Here is a 24,036-nt window from a genome sequence, read left to right on the forward strand (position 1 = left end):
TTCAATACAGCCCCCTGTGTAACTAGCGCTTCCACAAAGGCATTTTGATGGTGACGATGGTAAGGAATTTGGTGCTCTGATAGATTTACATCTTCATGAGGAAAACATGTGTCCACACAAAATTTTGAAGTATGTGCAGATTTAGAGGCATTTTAAGACTTCCTATCCACCTTATTGGAGTCAGTGCTCAGTTACCTGCATTCAGAGAAAAATTTTCACTATAGCTAACATTGTCCCTATTCCACTCCCTCTGGCCCCGGTCATCCTCTTCCCAAGGCCCCTCCATCTTATCTCCTAAAATTCAAGTTTATTTTTCCTACCAAATCAAGCAAATTGAAGAGGGTGCAAACATCTGATATCTAACAGTATGCCTCTAAACCCAGATGCTGATTATTTGGATATGTTACAGTTTGGATTATCTATATCACTGGACATATGGAAGTTGCCTAGAGCTGTTGGGTTCATGTCTCCCTCAAGAATCTCAACACATATTCTAGATTCTGCTCATTCAACTTAGTGGGAGAGGTTCACACAGAGTATAATGCTTGCTCCTTCTTAGCCATGGAGCAAATCTTCCAAGCTTGAAGAGATGGGCACTGGAAGGGCACTAGAAATTTCCCAGAGTGTTAACTATGCTGGTATTAACAGATCAACTATAATAGAGTATCTCAGGAGTGACACAGGGAGTATTTCAATCAGAATCACTAGGAGTGTTCATTAAAATACAGATTCCTGGGGACTACCCAAGACCTACCGAATCAGAATCTCTTCAGAGGTAGGGGCTCAGGATTCTGCATTTTAAATAAGCTTTTCAGGTGATTCTGACGGGCAGTAAAGTTAGGAAACAACTGTACTGGAAGTTGGGCAAGAGAATAGCTGACATCATACTGATTAATGATGACACAAAGGGGAGAAATCTCATTAGGAGAGCTGTGTTAGACCATGTCAACCCTGAAATCACTCAACACTGTGTTAATAATGAGAAATGCTGCTACCAGGCATCAAACCTGCACTGAACCACAGACAGGAGGCAGGAGAGAATGTCATACATGTTTAATATTGAGTTGTCACAGCAGATAAACAAAACCAGAAAAACACCTACACAGCATTCTGAGGACTCATCAGAGGTGAGATGTGCCCCAGGTGTTCCTGTCACTTCAGCATGCCCCTGGCTATGAATCAAACTACTCTCCCCACTTCTATGCATCCATCTGTTTCCTGGATGGACTGAAAAAGCATTTCCTCTGGAGAGTTTGGAAAAGTCACCTTTGCTAGGCAGTTGCAAAGCATAAGGATATCAGAAGTGTCAAATTAACATGATGAAAGGCAAGGACTAGCATGGTTCCTAGACTTTAGAAGATGACCAATAAGTGTTTTCTGGATTTATAGAATGAGGAAGGAAGGAAAAAATGTGATGAGATGAGATGGGAGGATGGAGGGAAGAGTAAACTGATAGAAAGAAGGGCAGATGGATGGATGGATGGACAGACAGACAGATGGATTGAGGAACAGATAGAACTACCATGACAGACCAATTATCTTTTAGCTCCAAACTAATTTTTAACATTTTTATTGAGATACAATTAACATATCATACAATTAACCCATGTAAAGTATACAATTCAATGGCTTTCAGTATACTCATAGGGTTGTACAACCATCTCCACAATCAATTATAGAACATTTTATCACCCCAAAAAAGGAATCCCATGCTCATTAGTCATTACTCTGTAAACCCCCATCCCTTCCAGCCCTAAGCAACCACTAATATACTTTTTGTCTTCATGGATTTGCCTAATCTGGACATTTCATAGAAATGGAATCATACAATATGTGGTCCTTTGTGACTGGCTTCTTTCACTTATAATAACGTTTTCAAGGTTCATCTACAGTGTAGCATGTATCTGTACTTCATTCCTTTTTATTGCTGAATGATAATCCATTATATAGATATACCATATCTTACCTATTCATTGACTAATGGACATTTGGGCTGTTTCCACGTTTTTTACTACTATGAATAATGCTGCTATGAACATTTGCGTACAAGTTTTTGTGTGGTCATATATCTTCATTTTTCATGGGTATATACCTAAGAGTGGAATTGCTGGTCATACAGTAACCCTTTTAACCCGTTTCACTTTTTGGAGAACTGCCAGGCTATATTCCAAAGTGTCTGTTTTCTATTTTACATTTCCACAGGCAGTATATGAAGGTTCAAATTTCTCCACATCCTTACCAACGCTCATTTGCCATTTTGAGCTTGTTTGTTTGTTTGTTATTACAGCAATCCTAGTGGTTGTGAAGTGTATCTTATGGGGTTTTGATTTGCATTTCCTGATGGCCAATGATGTTGCTTATCTTTTCCTGTGCTTATTGGTCATTTGTATATCATCTTTGGACAAATGTCTATTCAGATCCTTTGCCCATGTTAAATTGAGTTATGTCATTTTATTATTGAGTTGTAATAATTCTTTATATTGTCTAGATACAAATTTATTATCAGATAAATGGTTTGTAAAATTTTCTCACATTCTAGTTACATTTTCACTTTCTTGATTATGTCCTTTGATCACAAAAATTTCTCATTTTGATGAATATAAGGTGCTAAACTGTTCCATATCTTACCTGTAAACCTGCCACCTGACATGACCGTGGCAGTGGCCACCTGGGATAGATCAGAGAACAGACACACAGGCGTCCATCCCAGTTTATAGAACAGATTGTTAAATATTTTGATGTTTGCCAGCCAGTTCTTGACTGCAGTTGGTCAGGGTGGGAAATATTTACACCATGAAAATCATGCAAACAATAAAAAGTAGGGCTTTTTTTCTTTTAAGAGCCAATTTACCAGCACACTATTGCCAATACCTGCTTCCCCGCTAGCTGAAAGTAGAGTGTTCCTACAAAACCTTTCCTAAATCCGAATGGCATAAAGCGAAGAAGCAACTATGGGAAAAGTTTTTGAGCATTCCAAGACCCCTCAAAATAACACACCAAATAATACCAAAGAACACATAAATCTGATATGACACTAACATATAGTAAAAGCAGGAATAAAATGATAAATACACAGCCTACATAAAGTAGAAAAAAAATTTCACTTTGATAATGTCCAACTGATCTTTTTTTCCTTTAGTTGCTTGTGTTTTTGGTGTCATATATAACAAACCATTGGCTAACCAAGGTCACAAAGATTTACCCCCGTATTTTCTTCCAAGAGTTTTAATTTTTACACTTAGGTCTTTGATACATTTTGAGTTGGTTTTTATACATGGTGTCAGGTAGGAGTCCAACTTCATTCTCTTGCTTGTGGATATCCATGAAACTATTTTTGATAGAAGAAAAATAGGCCACGTGAGTGGAATAATGTTAATATAATATTACCAATAATAAGCTACCATTAGTAAGGGCTTACCATGTGCCAGAGACTGTGCAAGATTTGATATTCATACTTTATTTCATCTCCACAGTCACCTATGAGGTAGGTGTTAATCTCAATATACAGGTGAGAAGCTGAGTGTTAGACAGGTTAGGTACCTTGTCCATGGTCTCATAGCTAGTAAATGGCTCAAATGTATCTGATTTCAGAGTTCTTTACCACCATTCTGCACTATCACTGAAACACAGCCCTCAGAAATTAGCAGAGTCCTCAAACACACTTAACTTCTGTTAGCAATCCAATATGAACTCACTAATTGAGAATTTATGTGACGCTTCCTATTTATATTTGAAGCATCTTAGCAACTCTTGGATGTTTCAAATGCCATGTTTGACTCAAAGGAAAATCAGGATTTCTACAGAATCTAAGAAAGACTTCTGTTTTTGGCAATGGCAGGTAAATTACTTGGATCAATTCTCTCATTGGAAGAGGAAAAAACCCATTAAAATTGCTAGATAAATATTTTAATTTTTTTCAAAAAGCTGGCAATGCTCTGCCATGACAGTGAGGAATTTCCAGGCCAAAATTTGAGAGAAAATGAGAACCCAGGGAGACAAGGGAAGTTCTTAAAGATATTTTTGTCATGAGAACATTTGTCTGTCTAGACTATGCTGCAATATTTGGGGTAAAATAACAGAAATAAAATCCCAGGGCCTGCTAAAACCAATGAGTCTAAAAGGCAAACCACAAAAGCACATGAAGCTGGGACCTAGAAAGGAATCATAATCACCTGCAGGTTAAGGGTGAACCAGAAGTAAACAGAGCCCCTTTCTTCTGGAGAAAAGGGAGAAGGAAGTGAATCTCTCCCCAGGGGGATATAACCATGGACCAGTCCTAGGTATCTGTCAGACAGAAGCGCAAGTTTTGTCTGGAGGAAGACACCTTCGTACTAGGCCTCAGAAAAACCTCACATATAAGTATGTAAGAAAATGAGCAGAATATAGTCAAAGATAACCAAGCATATAAAGAACGAGGTGCTATCGGTAAGACCCAGCACAAAAGAAGACAGTGCTTAAATTCAAGGGGCAAACATAAAGAAACAGAGGAGACATCTGTAGTGGCCATTTTGTTGCTGTTAGTGCTGCAGAGTTGATACCAACTCCTAGCGACCCTGTGTACAGCAGAGCGGAATCCTGCCTGGTTTTCTTGCACCATCCTCTCACTGCCAGGGCTATATCAGACAATGCTCCACTGCTATTCATAAAGTTTTCATGGCCAATTTTTTGCAAGTGGGTGGCCAGGTCCTTCTTCCTAGTCTCTCTTAGTCTAGGTCTACTGAAACCTGTCCATCATGGACAACCCTTCCGATATGTGAAATATCAATGGCATAGCTTTCAGCATCACAACAACATGCAGCCACCACAGTGTGACAACTAACAGATGGGTGGTGTGGTTCCCTGACCGGGAAATGAACCTGGGCCATAGCAGTGAGAGTGCTGAATCTTAACCACTAGACCATCAGGGCTGGCATAGTAGCCATTCTTTCTCTAAAATTCAGAAATTAATTTATGTGAGCTACAAAACAGTGGATAAACCTCAAGTAGTTTTGCCCCTGTCTCAGGGACCAAAACCACTAAACTGTATATATGGATCTTTCAAAAATGAGATTTGTGTCACTCTCTTGCAAAGTTCTTTCTGTGACCCATGCCTCCCCCAGCCTATTAAGGATGAAGTCTACGCTCCATAGCAAGGCATGTATGGCCTTCATTATCTTGTCTTGAACTTACCTTTTCGGTGTCCTCTGGTGCAACCAGCCCATTCACCAACATCACACCTTGCATCCTTTCCTGGTATGATCCTGACAAGCTTGCAGTTTCCTGACTGTGCAATTGTATGCCTCCATGCCTTTGTGCATGCTGTGCTCATCCCCCAATTCTGATACTTACTCATCCTTTAAGCCCACCTCTGACGTCACCTCCTCCATGATGACTTTCTCACCCAGAAGATAAAGTTAACCATTCACCTCTTTGTCCCCAAAGCACTTAACTATCAAAGCACTATGTCCCAAAGCACTATGGCACATTTTGCCACGTTTGATTATCACTGTATCCCAAGCATCGAGTATAATGACCACCAGGAATACAGGATGGCCCTCTCTTTCAAGCAATTTTCTCCATAAAAAAGATCTTAGCCTCAGTGAGGCTCACCTGACCATTGGGCCTCTTTTCCTGAACCAGACAGGCTGAGATGCTTCCCCATTTCTTATTGTCTTACTGTGTACTTTTGCACCTTTTAGTAAAATCCATGCTGATGATAGCAATTTTTTACAGTAATGCAAAAGATATGACCCAACCCTCCAGCAATCTTGTCGGGGTAGCCGTGAAGTGAGTAAAGTAATCAAGAAGCAAGCTTCAAATACGAGAAAAGTCAGTGATAGGTAACTGTGGATACAATCAGAATATTAAAACAGCACCAGAAACAATTTTGTTATGTTAAAAGTTATCTGGTTTCTTCTAGTTTAGTGAAAAACAATGAATTTCCGAGAAAAGGCATGGTTCCCAAGACAGAACCGTGTGATCATGGTTTGGCTATCTGTCACTTGAAAGTCAGCAAATAATACCACCATTACATTGTCTGACATCTTTTAGATTTTCTGTGATGGACAGCCCTCAGGATGCAAATGGTCCCTTCTTGTTCACTACAACCAATGTGCTCAAAGACCTTCTCACCTGGAGACACAATTTGGAATCAAAACAAATGAGAGTGGTCTCATCCACCTAAGGTATAAACAAACAATGTGGAAAGGGGGAACGAGGTTTATCAGCAAAATCCCATGTTCCTGTGTCAAAAACTGGGTGGCTTGGCCTCCCCCAAGCAGACCAGAGACATCTTCCTAATGGTCTCTGGGCACAGTGTTATATCCCCTGGCTCGGCCCTCACTTGTCTGTTCTCCTCTCCTTCTAAAAGCCACAGGTTACAGATAGCTCCCTTTGGTACAAACCCCTGGCCCCTGGGAGACTTCTAACATCAAAGGAATGCAATCACTTTTTAAAACAAAATATTAGATTTCCCCTTTTATTTTACTGATAGCAGGTGAGTCCTCAGGTTTTTTTTTTTCCCTCCCAAGATCACATAAAAATGCCACCAGAAAAATAAAGAAAAGTCCTAAGATGTGCTGCTTGGAGACCTAAATATGGCTAAAATTAGCAGCTGCCTCTTTCTCTGGGCAAGAGCTGGTAGCAGCTGGAGTGTGACAATACCCAGAGGAGAACAGAGGGGAGCAGAGAGATGCTGCGGGCACTCTGCTCAGGCTGGCACCGGAGACAAAGGCTTTGAGCCTCGGGTCGGCTGGATGCTGGGCAGCTCCCAGGTGGAGCATCAGCTTTGCCTGCCCTCTCAGGAAGCCTCCATCTGCCAGCCTGACACGGGGAGACATACTTCCAGACCAGCTATTTCTATCTGCTGCTTCCTGTATAATCAACATCATGCATGAGAGAAGGACACACGAGGAGAAGACGAACAGGAAAGCAGGTGGTAGCTGGAAGTTTGGCTTTGTTTTAAAACTCGCTTATTAGTGCATCCCTGGATGGTCACTGCGGGCCCCTGCTTCTGCTCACCCACCTTCACCAACCACATCAACACTCTTTAAACTGACCTGGATCAGCCATGAAAGACAAGCGTTCTCCAGCAATAAGAAGGCCAGCTTTCCTTCCTCCTCACCTTCACTGGGCCTCAGGCCTGGAATACCCTGCTCTGGATGACTACGTCCACCATGTGACGTTGTTGTGGCTGGGCGTGTGACTGTTCCCACCTTCGTTTCACACCATGGAGATGCCTGTCCTAAGGCCCATACCCTCAGAGCAAAGTCTAACTAGTCTAAGGCGTGATCTTCAACACTTGAAGAGGGTGTTTCTGACCCTCCAGCTCTGGACTGATGCTCCGCACTGCATTTCTTACAGTGGGGAGTCACTGCCAGCCCATCTCAGTACCATGTCCCACCACCCCACCTTCCCATACCACACTGCCTGCTTTAGTTTCCTAAGAAACAAATGTTTGTTATGTGGCCATAACAAAGTACCACAAACTGAATGGCTTAAAACAACAGAAACCTATCGTCTCACAGTTCTGGAGGCTGGAAGTCTGAGGTCAAGGTGTTGGCAGGGCCATGTTCCCTCTGAACCTCTAGGGGAGGTTCCTTTCTGGCCCCTTCCAGCTTCTGGTGGCCCCAGGACTTTCATGGCAGCATCACTCCAATCTCTGTCTCTGTCACCTTCTCCCTGTGGCTTCACATTGCCTTCCCATGTCTTCGCATGTCTGTCTCTGTATTCCAGTTCCCCCTTTTTATAAGGATACCAGTCATATGCATTAGGGCCTACCCTAATGCCCTCATTTTAACTTAATTCCCTCTGTAAAGACCCTATTTCCAAATAAGGTTACATTTTGAGATAATAGGGTTAGGACTTCAATGTATCTCTCTGGGCAACACGATTCAATCCATAGCACCCCCCTCACCATGCTTTACTCTTAGTAGGTACCTCCTTTGCAAAGAATACCCCACAGCAGCAGATAGTGTGAACAGGGCAGCAGCTGGCATGCTGCAAGAATCTCAAGCCAGTGCAGAGAAAATGGTCCAGATGAGGCTCAAATGCCTGTCCATGCAAAGCTCTGACCCCTTGAACAATCCTGTATGGCACTCAACAAGTGCTCACAAATAAGGACTAATTTTTCTCTGTCTTCATTTCAAGACGATGAAAAGTTTTTCTCCATGGTTTTCATTCTCTTTTACTGAATATTCACTGAAATACTTGACTGCCTTAATTACACTCAAGACAGGTGACCATGGTGCCGAACAAAATTCCTGAGGCAAGGAAAAGTCCCCCTGGATTCCACTTTCTGATCTTCACAGCAAGGAGAAAAACCACAATTGTCTTCCCAGCACTGCGCAATGTAACACGCTGCGATTGCAGGTCTTCAGCTTTTACCACAGCCATCCTGAGACTATTTTGTTTTCTGGTAATTCAGAGAGCACAGCCAAACAAAATGATCTTCCCCTTCCACTGCTTTCTCGGTCTGAGTAAGGGGGATTATATGAGAAACAAGTCTTGTGAGCAAGCTAACACAATGCCTAAGTCCAAGAGAGGGAAAACCAACACCCTGAATGCTGATTTGTCAGGTGAGCAAGTCTCTCACCAACTGAGCAGGTTCAGAATACAAATAGTTGCAGGGGTGCAGGCTAGCCTGTGGCCAATCCAGCTAGCTGTGCAGGCTGGACCCTCAGTCCCAGAACTGGGAAGGTCTGATTCCTGTCAACCCCCACCCCACCACAACCCCTACTTATAAGTACCAGGAATAGAATAAATCAGGTGTCTTAGACTTTGTCTCTGACAGTGACAATCACAAATGTTTTGTGGTGAAAACAGTGATTGCTTGTGATTTAGGCCTCACAGAGCAGAGAGGACAGAATGGTGCAATGTAAAGGATATGGGATTTGGGGTCAAAAGACTTGTAATTTTACCTTGTTTCCCTGCTTACGAGCTGTGTAACTATGAACGAACTTCCTAACCTCTCTGAGCCTCAGAGCTATTAGTAACACTGCGATAATATCTGATTCAACTATCTCCCCGGGTTGATGAGAAGACCAACTGTACTAGTGAAGTAGAAATTATTTAACAAACAATAAAGAGTTAAAATAGTAACAATGGATGCTAAGAGGCATTAAGGTATATTTAGTCAGAGGACTCAGCAAAATCTGAATGCTGGTAGCCTAGACGTCTATGCAAAGCAAAGGAAAGGAACATTTGATTATTAGCTGGGCTAGGGCCCCACACGCTGTGCAGAACTCCACCTGGCCAGGCTGGACCACAGGGAAGTTCCTTTAAGGCAGATCAGCCTGAATGTTCCAATGTCCACATTTTAACAGTACGGATAATACAGACACACACACATGCACACACACCAGTGTTTGTGATCCTTTCACTGCAAGGTGTAGAGTTGGCCCAGACCCTTTCCTGGCCTTCCCCGGGCTAAACAACAAAAGGATATGAGTTACGACATGGGAGGGAGAGAAAGCCTCTGCGGGGAGAAGAGGGAGAGAGAGCTACACGAGCAGAAGAGGCCAAGGGGAGAGATGGCAAAATGGGACCAGTGTGACTCTTGTTACCTCTCCAGCCTCATGGGATCATCTAAACAGCCACACTCTTGTGCCAGCTCTTTTGCCCCCTCTGAACAGGCAACTAAGACAGATTGCAAAAATGGTCACACTCCTTCAGTCCCACCTGTATCAACACTCTTTGAAATATGATCGTGCAGCTTATCAGGAGATGGAATCTAGTTCCCCTCCCCTTAAATTTGGACTAGCTTTATGACATGCTTTGGCCAAAAGAATGCAGTAGAAGTGGTCATATGCCAGTTCTGAGCCTAAGCTTAAAAAGGCCTTGAATAATTTTCTGCTCTCTCCTTTCATCTGCTATGACTGCCATGTGAACAAGCCTGGACAAGTCTGCTGAAGGAGAAGAAATCAACATGGAGCAGACCTGACTTACGCAGTTCACCCCAGCTAACGTCCTAGAAATGTGAGAGCCCAGCTAGGATCAGCAAATCCAACCCACAGCTGACCCATGGATATACGCATGAGGCTGTCCTAGAGTAGCAAGACCCCAGTTGACACAGAGACTCATGAACTAAATAAATGCTTATTCTTTTAAGCCATTAAGTTTTGGAGTGATTTGTCTTGCAGCAGTGACTAACTGATACACACTAACCCAACCATGGTCCAGTCTAGATCAATACTTCTTTTCTCTGGGGCTAGAATAAAGATGATGATGTGAGACATAAAGGACAGAATGATCTTCTTTCCCCTATAGAGCAGCAGTCTTCAAACTGGCTTGTGCATATCACTAGGGTTATAGCAGGACTTTCCAAAGTATAAACAACATGGATAACTTGAGAAGAATTGATTTCCAAATCCTCAACTTCTCTCTCTCTCTCTCTCTCATATATATATATCCTTCTCTAAAAATGCATCTGTCTAAGGTTAATGTTCTCCTTTCTCCTCCTCCTCTCATAAAATATCCTGTACCTCACTTTACAAAGGAAAGGCAAGCCTCTTACGCCAGCCTTATAAACCCTCAAGGGAATCGGCACAACACTTTGAGAAGCAGTTTGACAGTGTTTATAAAAGCTGAATATATGCATGCCCTGTGATGCAGCAATCCCTCCCAGGAATGTAACCAACAAAAATGCACACATATCTTCACCACAGGTCATATAGACTGCTCATAGGACCTGATAGCTATTATGCTCATCAACAGAAGAATGGATAAATAAACTGTGTCACGTTCACACAACAGAATACTTCACAGTAATAAGCAGGAAAAATCTATAACCACATTCAAAAGTATGGATGACTCTCTCAATATGATATTGAGCAAAAGAAGCAGGACACAAAAAAATACATACTATGTGATTCTATTTATAGATATATTTAAAAAAAAACTCGTTGTAAAAAGCTATTCATTTAGAAGTCAGAATAGTGGTGACTCTTCAGGGCAGGTAGCAACATGAAGGAGTCATGAGAAGGGGCCTCTAGGTGCTGGCTAAACATGTGTGTTCACCTAGAGAAAATTCTTATGTGTACTTTTCCAGGCTATATTACATTTCAATACAAAACTTTAAAACAGTCAGGAGAACAAAATAAAGCGACAATTAGATAACTCCTTTAATCAAACAACCATAAATTCCTACTTGATTCATCTCAAGAGAAATGTATTTCCAATAAAATTTTGCTTTTTGTGTTTAATCATTATTTATCATATGGTATCATTTTTGGGTATTTTGAATTATTTACTACTAATAATCGTAATGATAACTCAATCTAGGAGAAAAATGTTTACATTTCTGGCCTTATGGTAATAGAAAAACAAATGAACAAACAAAAACAACAATGCTGCAGAGAAGTATGATAACTGATAAAGGAAATAACTTTTAGACAAGACAAAATTCTGTGAGGGAAATGAAACAGAAATAAGTGATCAAGGAAATATCACTGTGAAAGAAGACCTTGCTCATATATTTTTGAAAGGATATGGTGTATATCAAATCACTAAGTTATTTGTAATTTATATTATTAAAAAGTGTCAGTTTTATTTTTAAATGTCAATATTTATAATATGGCAAAAATAGATCTGTTTAATTATTTAAATTTAGAATAGAAGAATTTAAAAAGCATAACAGGGTACATAATTTTTCAAAGTTGCTGTATTTGGAGGTATATAAGCAAAAAAAAAAGTTATACAAAAAAATGATTCAGTATAAAAGAATCTCCCCAAACATCCGTCCCTTACAAACCTGTCACAGTGGTATATTCCACCTACATTAGATAGGATGCTTTTGGTTACAAGTGACAGAAATTCAACCAAACCAGATTGTTAATAAGTGACGGCTCTGAGATTTTACCTTACTTGCAAGCAAGAGATTAGCCTGTCAATTTCATGGATGCTGGCAGAAGACACAAGACTCTTGGGTCAGAGACAAAGGGCTTTGTTATTCACAGCAACAACAGTAACCAGAGCATTTCCCTGAGCCCCAGATCCCACAATGCAATGTGAAGAGAACCAGGTGATGCCTGCACATGCAGTGTGTTATGTTATAGGAGATAAACGCCGGGCTCAGGGAATCCGAATATTTTATAATGGGCAGTAAGCCTGCCTGACTTTTTCCCCAGGAAGAATTATTTATTATACTGGACAGTAAACAAATACTCTACTTTGGAGGAGGACAGTATCTCCACCTTCCAAAGATGTTTGCTGTACAAATATTCTTGGAAAGATAGTCTGGAACAAAGGCAGTCTGTCTCTGCTCAAAAGACATGCAGAAACACAAAAGAGCCCTGGGGAATTGTCTCCCAATATGAATTGAGTAAACAAAACAAAACAAAACAAAACAAAGTTCCTGTAACTGAAAAGTACACAGATATGTTGGTTTCAAGAATTCCTTGATTTGGGGGCTTAAAAATACGTGGCAGGGCATTGTCTCGAAAACAGTGTCTAAGATGCAGCTCTGCTTTCCTTGGAGTTGGCTTCCCTCTCTATTTGGCTCTACACTGGTGATGTCCAGAGGGCTGCCAGCAGCTCGAGCCCAATATTCTGACACTTCTGCAACAACAAAAGAAAGAGAGCTTCTCCTTCCCGACAGTTCCAACAAAAACTCTGGAATTGCGCCACATGGGGAGACGAGCCATACTGACTGGCCAGTCCTGGTCACGTATTGACCCCTAGGTCTTAGACGCGGGGTGTGTCCCACCAGAATGACACTGATTGAGAGTGGAGTAGGTGAGGTTTGTTCCCAAAGAATGCGGAACAAATGTTGATCGAGCAAAACTGCAGCTTTCCCCTATAGTACTCTCTAAACCCCTCAGGATAACAAATCTCACATGTGTACTTTTGTGAAATTCAAATATCATTTCTTATTGCAGGCAGATTCTCATTTTAATAAAGGTAGTAGCATATCCAAATTGCTATTTTATAATCAAATCTCTTGCTATTGCAGTGGTGCCGTAGAAGGGATGTTCTGCGTGATGACAATTGCTGCCTTATCACTCTGTGGTAGCTAAATAATGGCTCCTCCAAAGATGACTGGGTTTTAATGTCTAGAACCTGTGAATGTTACCTTATCTGGCAAAAGGGACTTCAGAGACATGATCAAGGTAAGGATCTTGAGATGGGAAGATTATCCTGGATTGTCCAGGCTGGCTTGATGTAATCACAAGGGTCCTTATAGGAGAGACACAGGTGGAGTCGGATAGAAGACATTGTGATGACAAAAGCAGAGGGACAGAGAAAGAGCTGAAGATGATACACTCTTGGCTCTGAAGAGGAGGAAGGCAAGTCATGAGCCAAGGGATACAGCCAGTCTCCAGAAGCTGGAAAAGGCCAAGAAAGAGATTCTCCCCTAGAGGTTCTAGAAGGAGCCAGTCTTGCCAACACCGTGCCTTTAGTTCAGCAAGACTAATTTTAGATTTCTGGCCTCCAGAACAGTAAGAGATAAACTGCTATTGTTTTCAGCCACCAAATTTGTAATAATTTGTTACAGCAGCCATAGGAAATGAATACACGTGGCAACATAAAGCAAGTGGTCAGTGCCCACTGTACTGGCAAACAGAAATAAACTCAACGATGGGTCCTGCAGCCCAAAAGAATTTGCCTCCAAAGCTGAGACACTTGATGGTGATGACTCTTGCTAGATTTTCTTTTCTGTTACAAAAACGTTCCTGAACTCCATATTAACTCTTCTTAATTTTTAATGCTTTAAAAAATGTTCAGTACTAATTTGAGGACACAATATGGTAAAAAGGGTCTCCTGGCTACTGGTGCATGTGAGAAAAACTAGAATATAGTTACCATTTCAGACTTTATCCTGGTCATCAGGCACCAGTCCCATAACCAGGGCGTAAAGGCCAGGGTCCTCCCCTTTTATAACCAGCTGGCATGCACTGGCACAGCTGGTGCTGAGCTACCTCTGCACCCATTGGTAGAAAATATAATAGTAACTGTAATAAGCAGTCTAATAAAATTAATAATATAAATTCCAGGATGTGTGTTTCATTTCAGAAAGCATGCATGCACTGTAATCCCAAGTGATTTCCTAGTTAGGGCCTTAGAGTACAGACTTGGGAATCCTATTGCAAATAGCCTTTTATATACTGAATACATATCATGTGGTATGCAGCTTTATTATATATATAGTTTAGTTAGAGAATAAAGGAGACCTTTAAATTTTGAAAATTATTTTCATTTGATTTTAATATCTATTATCATATTTGTAATATACTTACTTCTTTTTTTCCTTAGTTTTATTGAGATATAATTGACATATAACATTGTCATAGTTAAGGTGTATAACATAATGATTTGATTGTAACATACTTTTGAATATTACCCTGTAAATATATGACTAGGGGCAGGCAGACTGGGGGCCAACAAGAGGTAGAGACTTCAAATATTATATGCTAATAAATCAGTGAAAATCAAAATTATTTTATTTTTATTTGATTGTGTCTAAGCTATGCAAGTCTTTGCTTGATATTCTATTGAAAGACACTTTAAAATGTTCCTATATTCCATGAAACTCTTTTCAAATAAATTTGTGGAAACTCCTGGTTAACAGGAAAAAATTTCACACAACCTCGCAGCAAGTAGGATTTAAGTGCACTATGATTCATACTCCTCTCTAGATATTTTAGAAATTCTCTCAGCTTTAACATTACCCCAGGCGCACTGCTGGATGAGAACTCCCACTCACTATTTCTCATGCCCTATGCCTAGTTACTTGGTCTGAAATGCTTTTAGGAGAACCAGTGCCTAAGACATCTGAAAGCTTTGAAATTCAAGTGCCAAGAATGGCCATAAATGGACCAATGTGTAACCATGGGTCAATCGCTTAACCGATATCTATGTAACAACTTCACCGCCAGTACAACATATGGGAAGCTCCTCTTCCTCAATCCTAGAACTTGCAGAGGATCCAGCAAGGCAGAAACAAAGTCAATCAGAGCAACGAAAACTCCATTTAAAGGTAAGGGCTGGTGAAGATGGTGAAACAAAGTAATCACAAAGGAAGGCTCCCAAGACCTTGACATCTGCCCTCTGTCTTCTCTCATCAAAAATGAAATTTTAATCCCAAGAATTAAAGATGTGAGGGGAATGAATTTCTACTTAACCACAGCCTTCCAGAATTTCCAGTGCAACACCCCAGTTCAGCTTTAAATAAAATGCCTGTCCAGAGCCATTTGAGTCAGGAGACAAATAAACTGCTGGACAAGCTAGTAAGCAGGGAGAAAATATACTTTCTTCTTTCTCAGCTAGAAATAGCAAGCAAATACGGAGAGTGCAAAGGTTCTGACTTACATAAGAAAATTACTAGTTCCTCTCTCATTGCCATCTGGAGGGAAAAGAATCAAATTCTCCTCGTCCTGGCTCAGGGCCACTTTAGCAGCTGAGTGTTGAGATGGAGATTGCCAAACTAGATCAGGCAACAAGGCGGGAAAACAAACGTGTGTGTGAGTGTGTATGTGTTGATGAGAAGTCAGGCAGGAGAATGTTTGGTGGATGTCACGTCTTTACCAAGCTCTCATCACCATAAAACCCTAGATGCAGCATCTGGGGCCCCGTCTCTTAGGAAACGATTAGGTCTGTTTTTTACAAACTTCATGACTTATGTTGACAGAAGTAGGATGGACTTTTCAAAAGGAACACTACCCTGTACCCAGACAAACACTATAAGCTCTTAGCCCCCTCAAGGCCAGACATGTTCCCACTGGCTGCCTTGACTCCCCACTGTCTAGGACTACAGAGCTATGCAAGGATGCTTAAGACACACTTGGTTTATAGACACTGGTCTCACAGACTTGGAGTTCTAACTCACTCATATTTTTTAGTTATAGAGCGGTCATCAACTGCTTGTTCAAGAAACTAACACACATTTCAATGCTGAGGATTTAAGGCAGACATGAGAAAGCTCCTTCCATCAACAAATGCTTTTGAGAGCCAAAGAGTTATGTAAGAAGCAACCTGTGTTTGCCTCTGCAAAGCATGACACAGCAGGGTCCCTCCTAGAGCAAGCTTGGGGACCAAATCCCCAGCCACATCCCTCTCAGATCCCTGGACCCAGTTAAGTTCCTTAAAAATACATAAAGAGAGGGCTAAACATTCACATTCCTCAAGCTGCTTGATGCAGATTTCAAAGTAAAAGCTTGGGGATTTTTTTTCAAGGGAAAAATATAGATTCCTTACTTGTCACTAAATTAATTGAACATTACTTCTCCAACCTCTGCAGCAGAGAGAATACTTGTTGATAAAAATGGTTTGTTTGCGACATGTACCAGAGCCCTAGGGGGCCACTCAGTGTTTTGATCCTTTGGCTGGCTTTGTCCACTCTTCTGGACAGCAGGGCATGACAGAAAGGGAAGGGCCTGGTTTTACAGCCTCATATCACCAACCCCATAGAGACCAGAGCAGAGATTTTTACATAAGCCACTAAAATAAGCTTTGTAGCTTAAAGCAAACAAGTCCATATTTAAATTCAGTGAAGGAGAGACAGAGAGACACTGACCTTAATACAGCTTCTGCAGGCCAATCATGAGATAGTTCTAGAAACATCTGTAATGCTGGGAAAGGCTCCCTGGGAATTAGGGAAGGTGTGTCTCCTGAAACATATGTGTAACTACATCACATTCACTGTGGGGAATTTGCAAACTCCTCCAGACACCTGTCTGTCCCCTTCCTGCTCTTCCAGGACTCAGAGAGGTGAGATCTGTTAGAGGGATGTGGTGCCACCAGCTCCACCCTGTCGCTGCAGCAGCCCCAGCCCATGAAGGCACAGAGGGCCAAGGGGAGTCATCCCTAGGGAAGGGTCATCTTCCTGTTAAACCTGGAAATATAGACATGGAGCTTAAATGTTCTCCATCACCTACAGACAGACTTCCTCACTCTTCGTTGCATTTTCTTCAGTGTGTAGAAATGGGTCTTGGAACAATAGGTACTGATTATCTGGCAGAAAGAAGAGGCCAGAGACAACCAGGATGCCAAATTCCTGGCTCTTTAATCAGCAGCTACATGTGTAGGTCAACCACCCCTAATCTGAAGTCTTTGGGGCCAGATGAGTTTCAAAATAAACTCAAAATAAATTTTAGAAAGCTAATATAACACACCCAGCAGAATTTAAGGAAGCGTCCTATCAACCCTTTAATACTTTTTTGGTGCCAAAACATGAATATTCATACTAACCTTCTATCAGGTCAATCAAATTGCTTATGAAAAGAAAAGCAGAGTTCTCAAGGATGGCACTATCTGGTTCACTTTCCTCCAAGAGATATCTAAATTCAATCACTCGGGGATAAAGACCACAGCAGGGAACAGAGAAATGGGGTAACTGCCAAAACCCCATTAGACATTCCCTGACTCAGGAAGCCCATGGGACAGACCAGCTAAGATGGGACCAGGTTGATCTGAAGAATCTCTGACAAGAAAATGCCTTCTAAGTTCAGCTTCCCTGGCCTCAGAAACCAGAGGGAAACAATTCCCTAGAGCCCTCCATACTCTGAGAATCAGTCCCCGGGACTCTGGACCCTAGTTCCAAGGATACAAACATATACATCCAATCATAGACCATAGTAAGACCCACGGGGCAGCAGCAGACCCGATTTTTCAGAGCCCTGACCTGGTGTGACGGCTGTTAGCTCTACAGGGTGCAGGACAAATTGTGCTTTGATCCTTCTGCCTTTGAGAAGCAGAAAGAACATCTTATAGCTGCTGCGCTGCCAGCATCCCCAGGTTCCACCTCCCTCCTTGCTCTCTTCTCACTCTGTGCATGCTCCCTGGCTAATCATGTCCACTCTCATGGTCCCACCTACAGCCTTTCTGCCATTGGCTCCCACATCTCAGTCATTTAGCCCCACCCGCCTCCCCAACTCCAAGTCATATTTTCAACTGCCTCTTGGGCACTGCCCGCTGGTCGCCTCATGTACTCTCTCGCTGTGCCATAGTCTGCCAGTATCTGGGTACTTCCCCACATCTCCCTGCCCTGTACTTAGGTTGGCCACCTGACTGGAATGCGAGCAGAAATGGCACATGTCACTTCTGGCAGGCGTATTTAGTACCTGGGGCTCCATCCCCACATTCTCTTCCCCTATGATGCCAGGACAAGTCAGTGGAGAATCAAAACAGAAACATCCTAGGTCCTGGAGCCACGGCTAAGAAAAAGCCACTGGACCCACATTGAACTGTAAGAGGAATAAACTTAAATGGGGAAAAATTCTTGAGAGTTTGGAATTATTTGACATGGCAGCTAGTGTTAATAACCCCTATGCACCTGCCCTCTCCACCTGGCAAGTTCTTACTCATTGCTCAAAACTCCAATTCAAATGCCACCTCCTCTGTGAAGTCCACCTTCCACGGGAAGGTCAGCCACTCCATCCTGTGACTTCCAGCCCTTCACTCATGCGTCTGGCACGGCAATTATCTGAATCTATTGATGTGGTTCTGTTGGCACGTGTGGCTCCCATATTTGTGTGTGCTTCTTTTTCCACCCCTGTGTTCTCAGTGCCTTGGAAGTAACAAACACCTGATATGTTTGATTTACTGAAGCAAAGGTCAGCACCTTCTCGCTCACATGACCAGCAAACCCTAATCAGCACTTTCCTCTGAGCCATAGTGTTCTTGGTGTGATGCTAGGTACTGTGGTAGGAGGCAAGAGAAGTAAGCCACTGTCGCCCACCTCCAGGAGCAGTTTTTCATCATTAGATCCTCTGCACCCCATTAGCTCCCATCTTTATTAACGGACAGCTTCCACTTAAAAAGTACATGGTCTTTTCAGGAACTATCAGCTAAAACATTTTTCAGTAAGCAAGATCAAAGAGGGATATTGTAGTGACGAGATGAAAGCAGCATAGGGCTTTCTCATGGCTCCTTGGAGCCTGGCTCACCCAAGCCTGCCACAGTTTAGATCTGTGACCTGGCATTCTAGGATCACACAGCTGTGCCAGGGTTATTTCTGATGTGAAAAGTGCTGTAGAGAAAGCATTGCTAGGTCCTCAGGGACCCAGTTGTGGAGATGAAAGCCTAGCCATGCAGAGTCACAATATCACCACTTGGCAAATCTTCCCAAGCCAAAAGCACAAAACCATGTCACTGGTCAGCGAGACAGAACTGGGGATCTTTGCTTTTAACACATAGTGAATTGGCTGGAGTAACGTGCACTGTGAGTGCTCCCATTCTCCCATTTCTCTTAAGGACATGATGGAGCTCTTAGTTCCAGCCCAGGGGAAATGGTGACCATAAATAAATGATGACCAATTATTAATGCAGTGTTTTCAAAATAATTCGCATAGGCTAGCATTTTACTTGCTGCGGGTGTGGCTTTGCTGTGAACACTGAGAGAGCCACTTAATGTACATTAAACATAAGGTCAGCTGCTAGTGCTGGCATCCAATGTTCAGACAAAAACACCCACAACAAAGAGCTGTGGCAAATCCAGGTGCCGTGCCCACAGCCACAGGACAGCAGAGTGGGGCTTCCAGGACATATTCCTAGTAGGACTTTCAGAGTGGCAAATGGATCAAGGTTAAACTTTGCAATATACTGAAGGCTGGGGTCTTAGTAAGGAAGATTAAGAAAAATTAAAAAATCAGAGAGGTAACCTAGTAGAAGGGAATAGGAGAGTTTGAGAGAGTTGGCACAGTACCTATTGATGTTAAGTGTCACATGATAGACAAGAGGTACATCAAAATAGGGGACACTTAAAGTCACAGCTAAATCCATAAAATTGTTCCCGGTTGGTATTTTATAGGTCACATACCATGAGTAGAACAATGAATGCCTCCCCTAAATCCCATTCAAGATACCAACTGTGTACGTGGAAAACAAGAAATTGACTGAAAACAGCATTGCCAGGCAACTTACCTTGTATGAAGATCCTATTCCAGTAGATTTTCCCAACTTGATTGCCCCCAAGAAACACCAGGTTGGACAGGATCAGTATGGAGGTGGAACAAGATGCAAGGGCGGCATGGAATCGACGGCGAGCTTGTGGAGAGAAGAACTGGGCCTATGGGGAAGACAGCAAGAGATGTCCCCATCACAAGGGTGGAAAAATAGGGCTGAGACATCACGCAGACTTTCCCTGTTACCAGCCCAGGATGCCTCTCCCCAGAGCCTGAGCTAGGCTGTTATTTAAACAGGTCTCAAAATATTCCTGCAACATGTTCATTCTGGTCTGAGGAAAGAAGTGACGCACCCCTAAGTTGTTACTTCCTATTGCCAAAGTGGGCTTCTCTCTGACATGTGTAACACAAGTACTGAGGCTGGTTAAGATGTAGTTGAAACATGTCCACACACTTTCTGCATGTAAATCTTTAAGGTACGAGAACTGTTTAAACTGCTCTCCAGGATAACAAGCACAACTCCATTTAATAAAGTCAAGATCAAGGAGATTTCTGGGCTAGTTAACCTGACCCTGGGAAGCCACCCCACAAATCTGACCATTAGCAGGAATCCCATTAAGAGGGTGCAGGACAATCAGCACAGGCCAACCCCACTGCAGCAGCATCAGAGAGTGGCAGCTTATCACAGCGCCTGAAATACGTAGGAACTGGAGAGAGGTTTTCCAGCAATGAGGATAAAGAATTCTGCTCATCTATCCGAGGTCTTCATTGCACCTTTTCTCCCCTTTTAATGTCTTCCTGGGGATTTCATAGAGTAAACAAGTCCTTTATTTCTCAGCATTGACAGTTCTGGTGGCCCTACTGAGTGTGTTCACAGTGCCGTGTCTGGAGTGTGTGGGCCCCAACAGCACGTCCACGGGGAAGTCCTCCAGGACTGCGTATTCACCGTGAGAACCAGGTACAGCACCACAACCAGACACACAGGGCTGACAACACCTCAGCCTAATCCAAAGACATAGAAGAGACCAAAGGGTCTGCAGATGGTTCCTGAAGATCCTCCTGACACTTACACATCTCAGGGGTCACTTGCATCCTGACTTCAGCTGTGCTCCAATTACAAATAGAATTACCCAAATTCATGACAGGCAAAAAGGATTAAGCTAGAGGATGAGTCTCCAGCAGGAGGATTACTTACTTCCAGAGACCCTGCTATGGATCATCTGTGGCCACTGGGTAAGTCTTGGTGAGTGTCCTCTGAAAATCTAGAGAAATGAGTTCCTGACCCCTCCCCTTTTCTCTCCTGCCAGCCCTCATGTCTGTTCTGTATGCTCAGATAGAACTGCTACCATCTATCCCCCCATCCACGGCTCTCTCTTCCAGCCTCACTTTGGAGCGTGGCTTTACTGCCGCCATATGTGAAAGTGTGGCCTTCTCATGGATAAGCCGTGTAGTAGGTACTGCCCGAGTTATCTGCCTGGACATGATTGTTCTGGAAAGCTCTCAGGTGCTGCTGACATGTCCCTGGTTAAAGGCCACCAGACAAGATGACCTCTAGTTTCTCCCCTGCTCTAAGAGGCCACAAGCATGCACAGGGGATGCTGCCAAACAAGACCAAATAAAAGATGACTACACGGTATAAAAACCAGTAATGAAAGAGAAATGAGGACAAAGTAGGCTTGTAATTCAGCACTCTTCACCTCTGAGAATAAGGAGACATTAATCTACCAGTTTCTGCATTTTACAGCAGAGGAAGATACTTTTGGGGTATTACTGACTCAATTAGCAGTAACTAGGGAGGCAGGGTGAGAAGAAGCAGAGAGATGGGGGAAAATCCAGAACAATAAATCAAGAAAATACAAATTGTTGTAAGTGGCATAAATGTGTCCAAATAATTCTCTCCAGGTGCAAGGCCACTGATAACACATTCGATTTCTAAAGGACCCGATGAGTCAGCCATTCTGCCACTTCTGATCTAACCCTGTCTGTCTCCCGCAACCTTACATCCTGTTAGGGGAATTCAAAGCCCCATGTAATCTTTCCCTTAACAATGTCAACTACAGAGAGCGCACATAGCTTGCTTAAGCTCAAAGTGGCTCTCCTTTTATGGGAAATGATTACAATTATTAAATAATCAACTGAGAGATAACTGCGCGAGGAAAATGCTCTTTGCACTGGGTTTCTCGGCAGGGCTGCGGGGCCAGGTTACCTGGTACAAGGCAAAGGCCAAGCTATAGCAGGAGGCAGAGCTGAGGGGCAAGGGCAGAGCAAGGGAGGAGGCGAAGGGGAGAGTGGGTGCTGGAGGCACAGGGTCCTTCTTTCCACCTGAGGCCCTGGTTCCTGCGGCTCTTCCTTTGAGTCTGTAATTACCCCAGTATCTCTCTCAGCTACAGGATTCAATCAATCCCTATTTTGCTTAGGAAAAAAAAAGTCAAAATAATAGCAAATGTGAAAGAACCTCTGATCTCAGAGACAGGAGGGAGGGCATCTAAAATCTGAAATGACTGACTACAATTCAATTTTTAGAAGTAGTTAATTTTTTTTTTTTAAAAAAAGAAGCAAGAATGTTAAAGGCACAGGCTGCTGGAATTAATAGGCTAGAAAGATTTAAAGGAGAAATCAAGACGCTCCTAGGCAATTCCTGATTATCCTCCAGAGTGAGTGGGTGGGAGACAAAATAGAAGATGATAAAGAAAATCCAAAAACTTAATTTTAACTAATTAAATTTAACTAACTAACTAATTTGCCTATAAGCAGCAAAATTGACAGAGCATTACTTCTCTTCACCAATGGGAGAGCAGAATGGTGGACCACAAGGAATGAAAAAGAGGGCCTATGTGGATAATCCACAGGAGGGTAATAATTATTATCAAAGGAATATAAATCTCAGCTGTGACCCGTCTCTCCTCCTCAGATTCCCTGGACACATTGTAGAAGGTGACCACTTTGACATTAGGGATCTCTCTCTACCTTGGGGACATCTGGCCTTAGCCATTGGTTTACAGGAATTCTAGAAGTAAGTTCAATACTTAGGGGTCTCAGGAGGAAAAATGCCATATGGACAAGGCTGGAAGGGTATACTCCCTTGGCCTAGCCAGCTCCATCAATAAATAAGACTTTCTGAATCTCCACGGCTGTAGAACAAAGGTTTTCACTTCAAAGTCTTTGTTTCTTTTACACTCTCTCTTCTAAAGTCCTATAGCAATTTTGTCATCACTCCTGTGGTCCTTCACATCTAGGAAGCAGGCTGCCCATGTGCAGGGGCCATGCCATATATGTTAGTCACCCATCCTCATGGCACAGGTGCTTGAAATCCCCTTTGATGGGAAAACTCACATTGAGGAATTGTGCAACAAACGAGGAAATATATCAGTGAAAAGCCATGAAACAATGAAAACAATGAAAAGCCACCAGGTATGAAAATAAGAATTGCCAACTTGATCAGATAAGGCCACGTTGTAAAGAGAATTAGACCTTCATTAACATGACGACATGAGGATAAAAACCAGCTCTGGTCATGGCCTCTTCCCAGAGGATCGATGAGTCTGTGCAATCCAGTATCCTGGTGGCAAAAATCTAGGAGTGGCACTGTTCCCCAGGGGATGTTTGGAAATTTGCTGAGTGTTTTTGGATGCCCCAAGGACAACACAATTGCCAAGAGGCAATTGTGGCACTTGACGGGCAGAGTCCACAGATAATAAATGTACCCCAGCGTGTGGGACAGAACTGTCCTGCCCCAAATGTGAACAGGGCCCTCTTGAGAACGGGTGAAATGTTCTCTTTTATGTTCATTATAGAGTCAATTTCTCTCTCAGCATGAGGGCACAGAGCCTCCCTTCCTCCCTCACTAGGATCAATGCCAAAAACGTGCCCCCTTTCCCCTGACCCAAAGAAATGCATCTGGGGCAGGGAAAGTTTCCTTCACAGTCCTAGGTCCCTCCCACTCACCCTTATACCTAGCATCAAATTTGAGAGAGGAGGTGCCTCCTGTGGCCCGGCCATGGGCAGGCAAGGTGGACCACCAGTTCCTAGCCTCCTCACCCCTACACCCCTGAAGTCTGGAGGAAAGAGGAAGAATGGGAGGTGGAGCAGGTTAGAAAGCACCACTTTGTTCCCGTGCTCAGGTGACCAGTTCTCCCGCATGGACTCTGACTTAAATGACAGGTTGGGGCAGTTTCTCTCCACGTTAATGTCTACATAACCCACTCTCCAGGCCCACAGG

General features: G+C 42.8%; 1 protein-coding gene across 14 annotated transcripts in view; it reads right to left on the reverse strand.

Moving 5' to 3' along the window:
* Window positions 1-24,036, reverse strand: part of HHAT (hedgehog acyltransferase) — a 309,501-nt gene that overhangs the window by 29,873 nt on the left and 255,592 nt on the right. For 13 of the 14 annotated variants that reach the window (XM_070591304.1, XM_070591299.1, XM_070591298.1 and 10 more), the window contains one exon: window positions 19,837-19,981. In XM_070591304.1, coding sequence (XP_070447405.1) covers window positions 19,837-19,981 — 145 coding nt within the window. Of the gene's footprint in view, window positions 1-1,554; window positions 8,453-19,836; window positions 19,982-24,036 lie in introns of those variants that run through there. The other variant, XM_070591296.1, reaches the window with a different exon arrangement.

This window comes from Equus przewalskii, chromosome 23 (genome assembly GCF_037783145.1).
Source record: "Equus przewalskii isolate Varuska chromosome 23, EquPr2, whole genome shotgun sequence".
Lineage (NCBI taxonomy): Eukaryota > Metazoa > Chordata > Mammalia > Perissodactyla > Equidae > Equus > Equus przewalskii.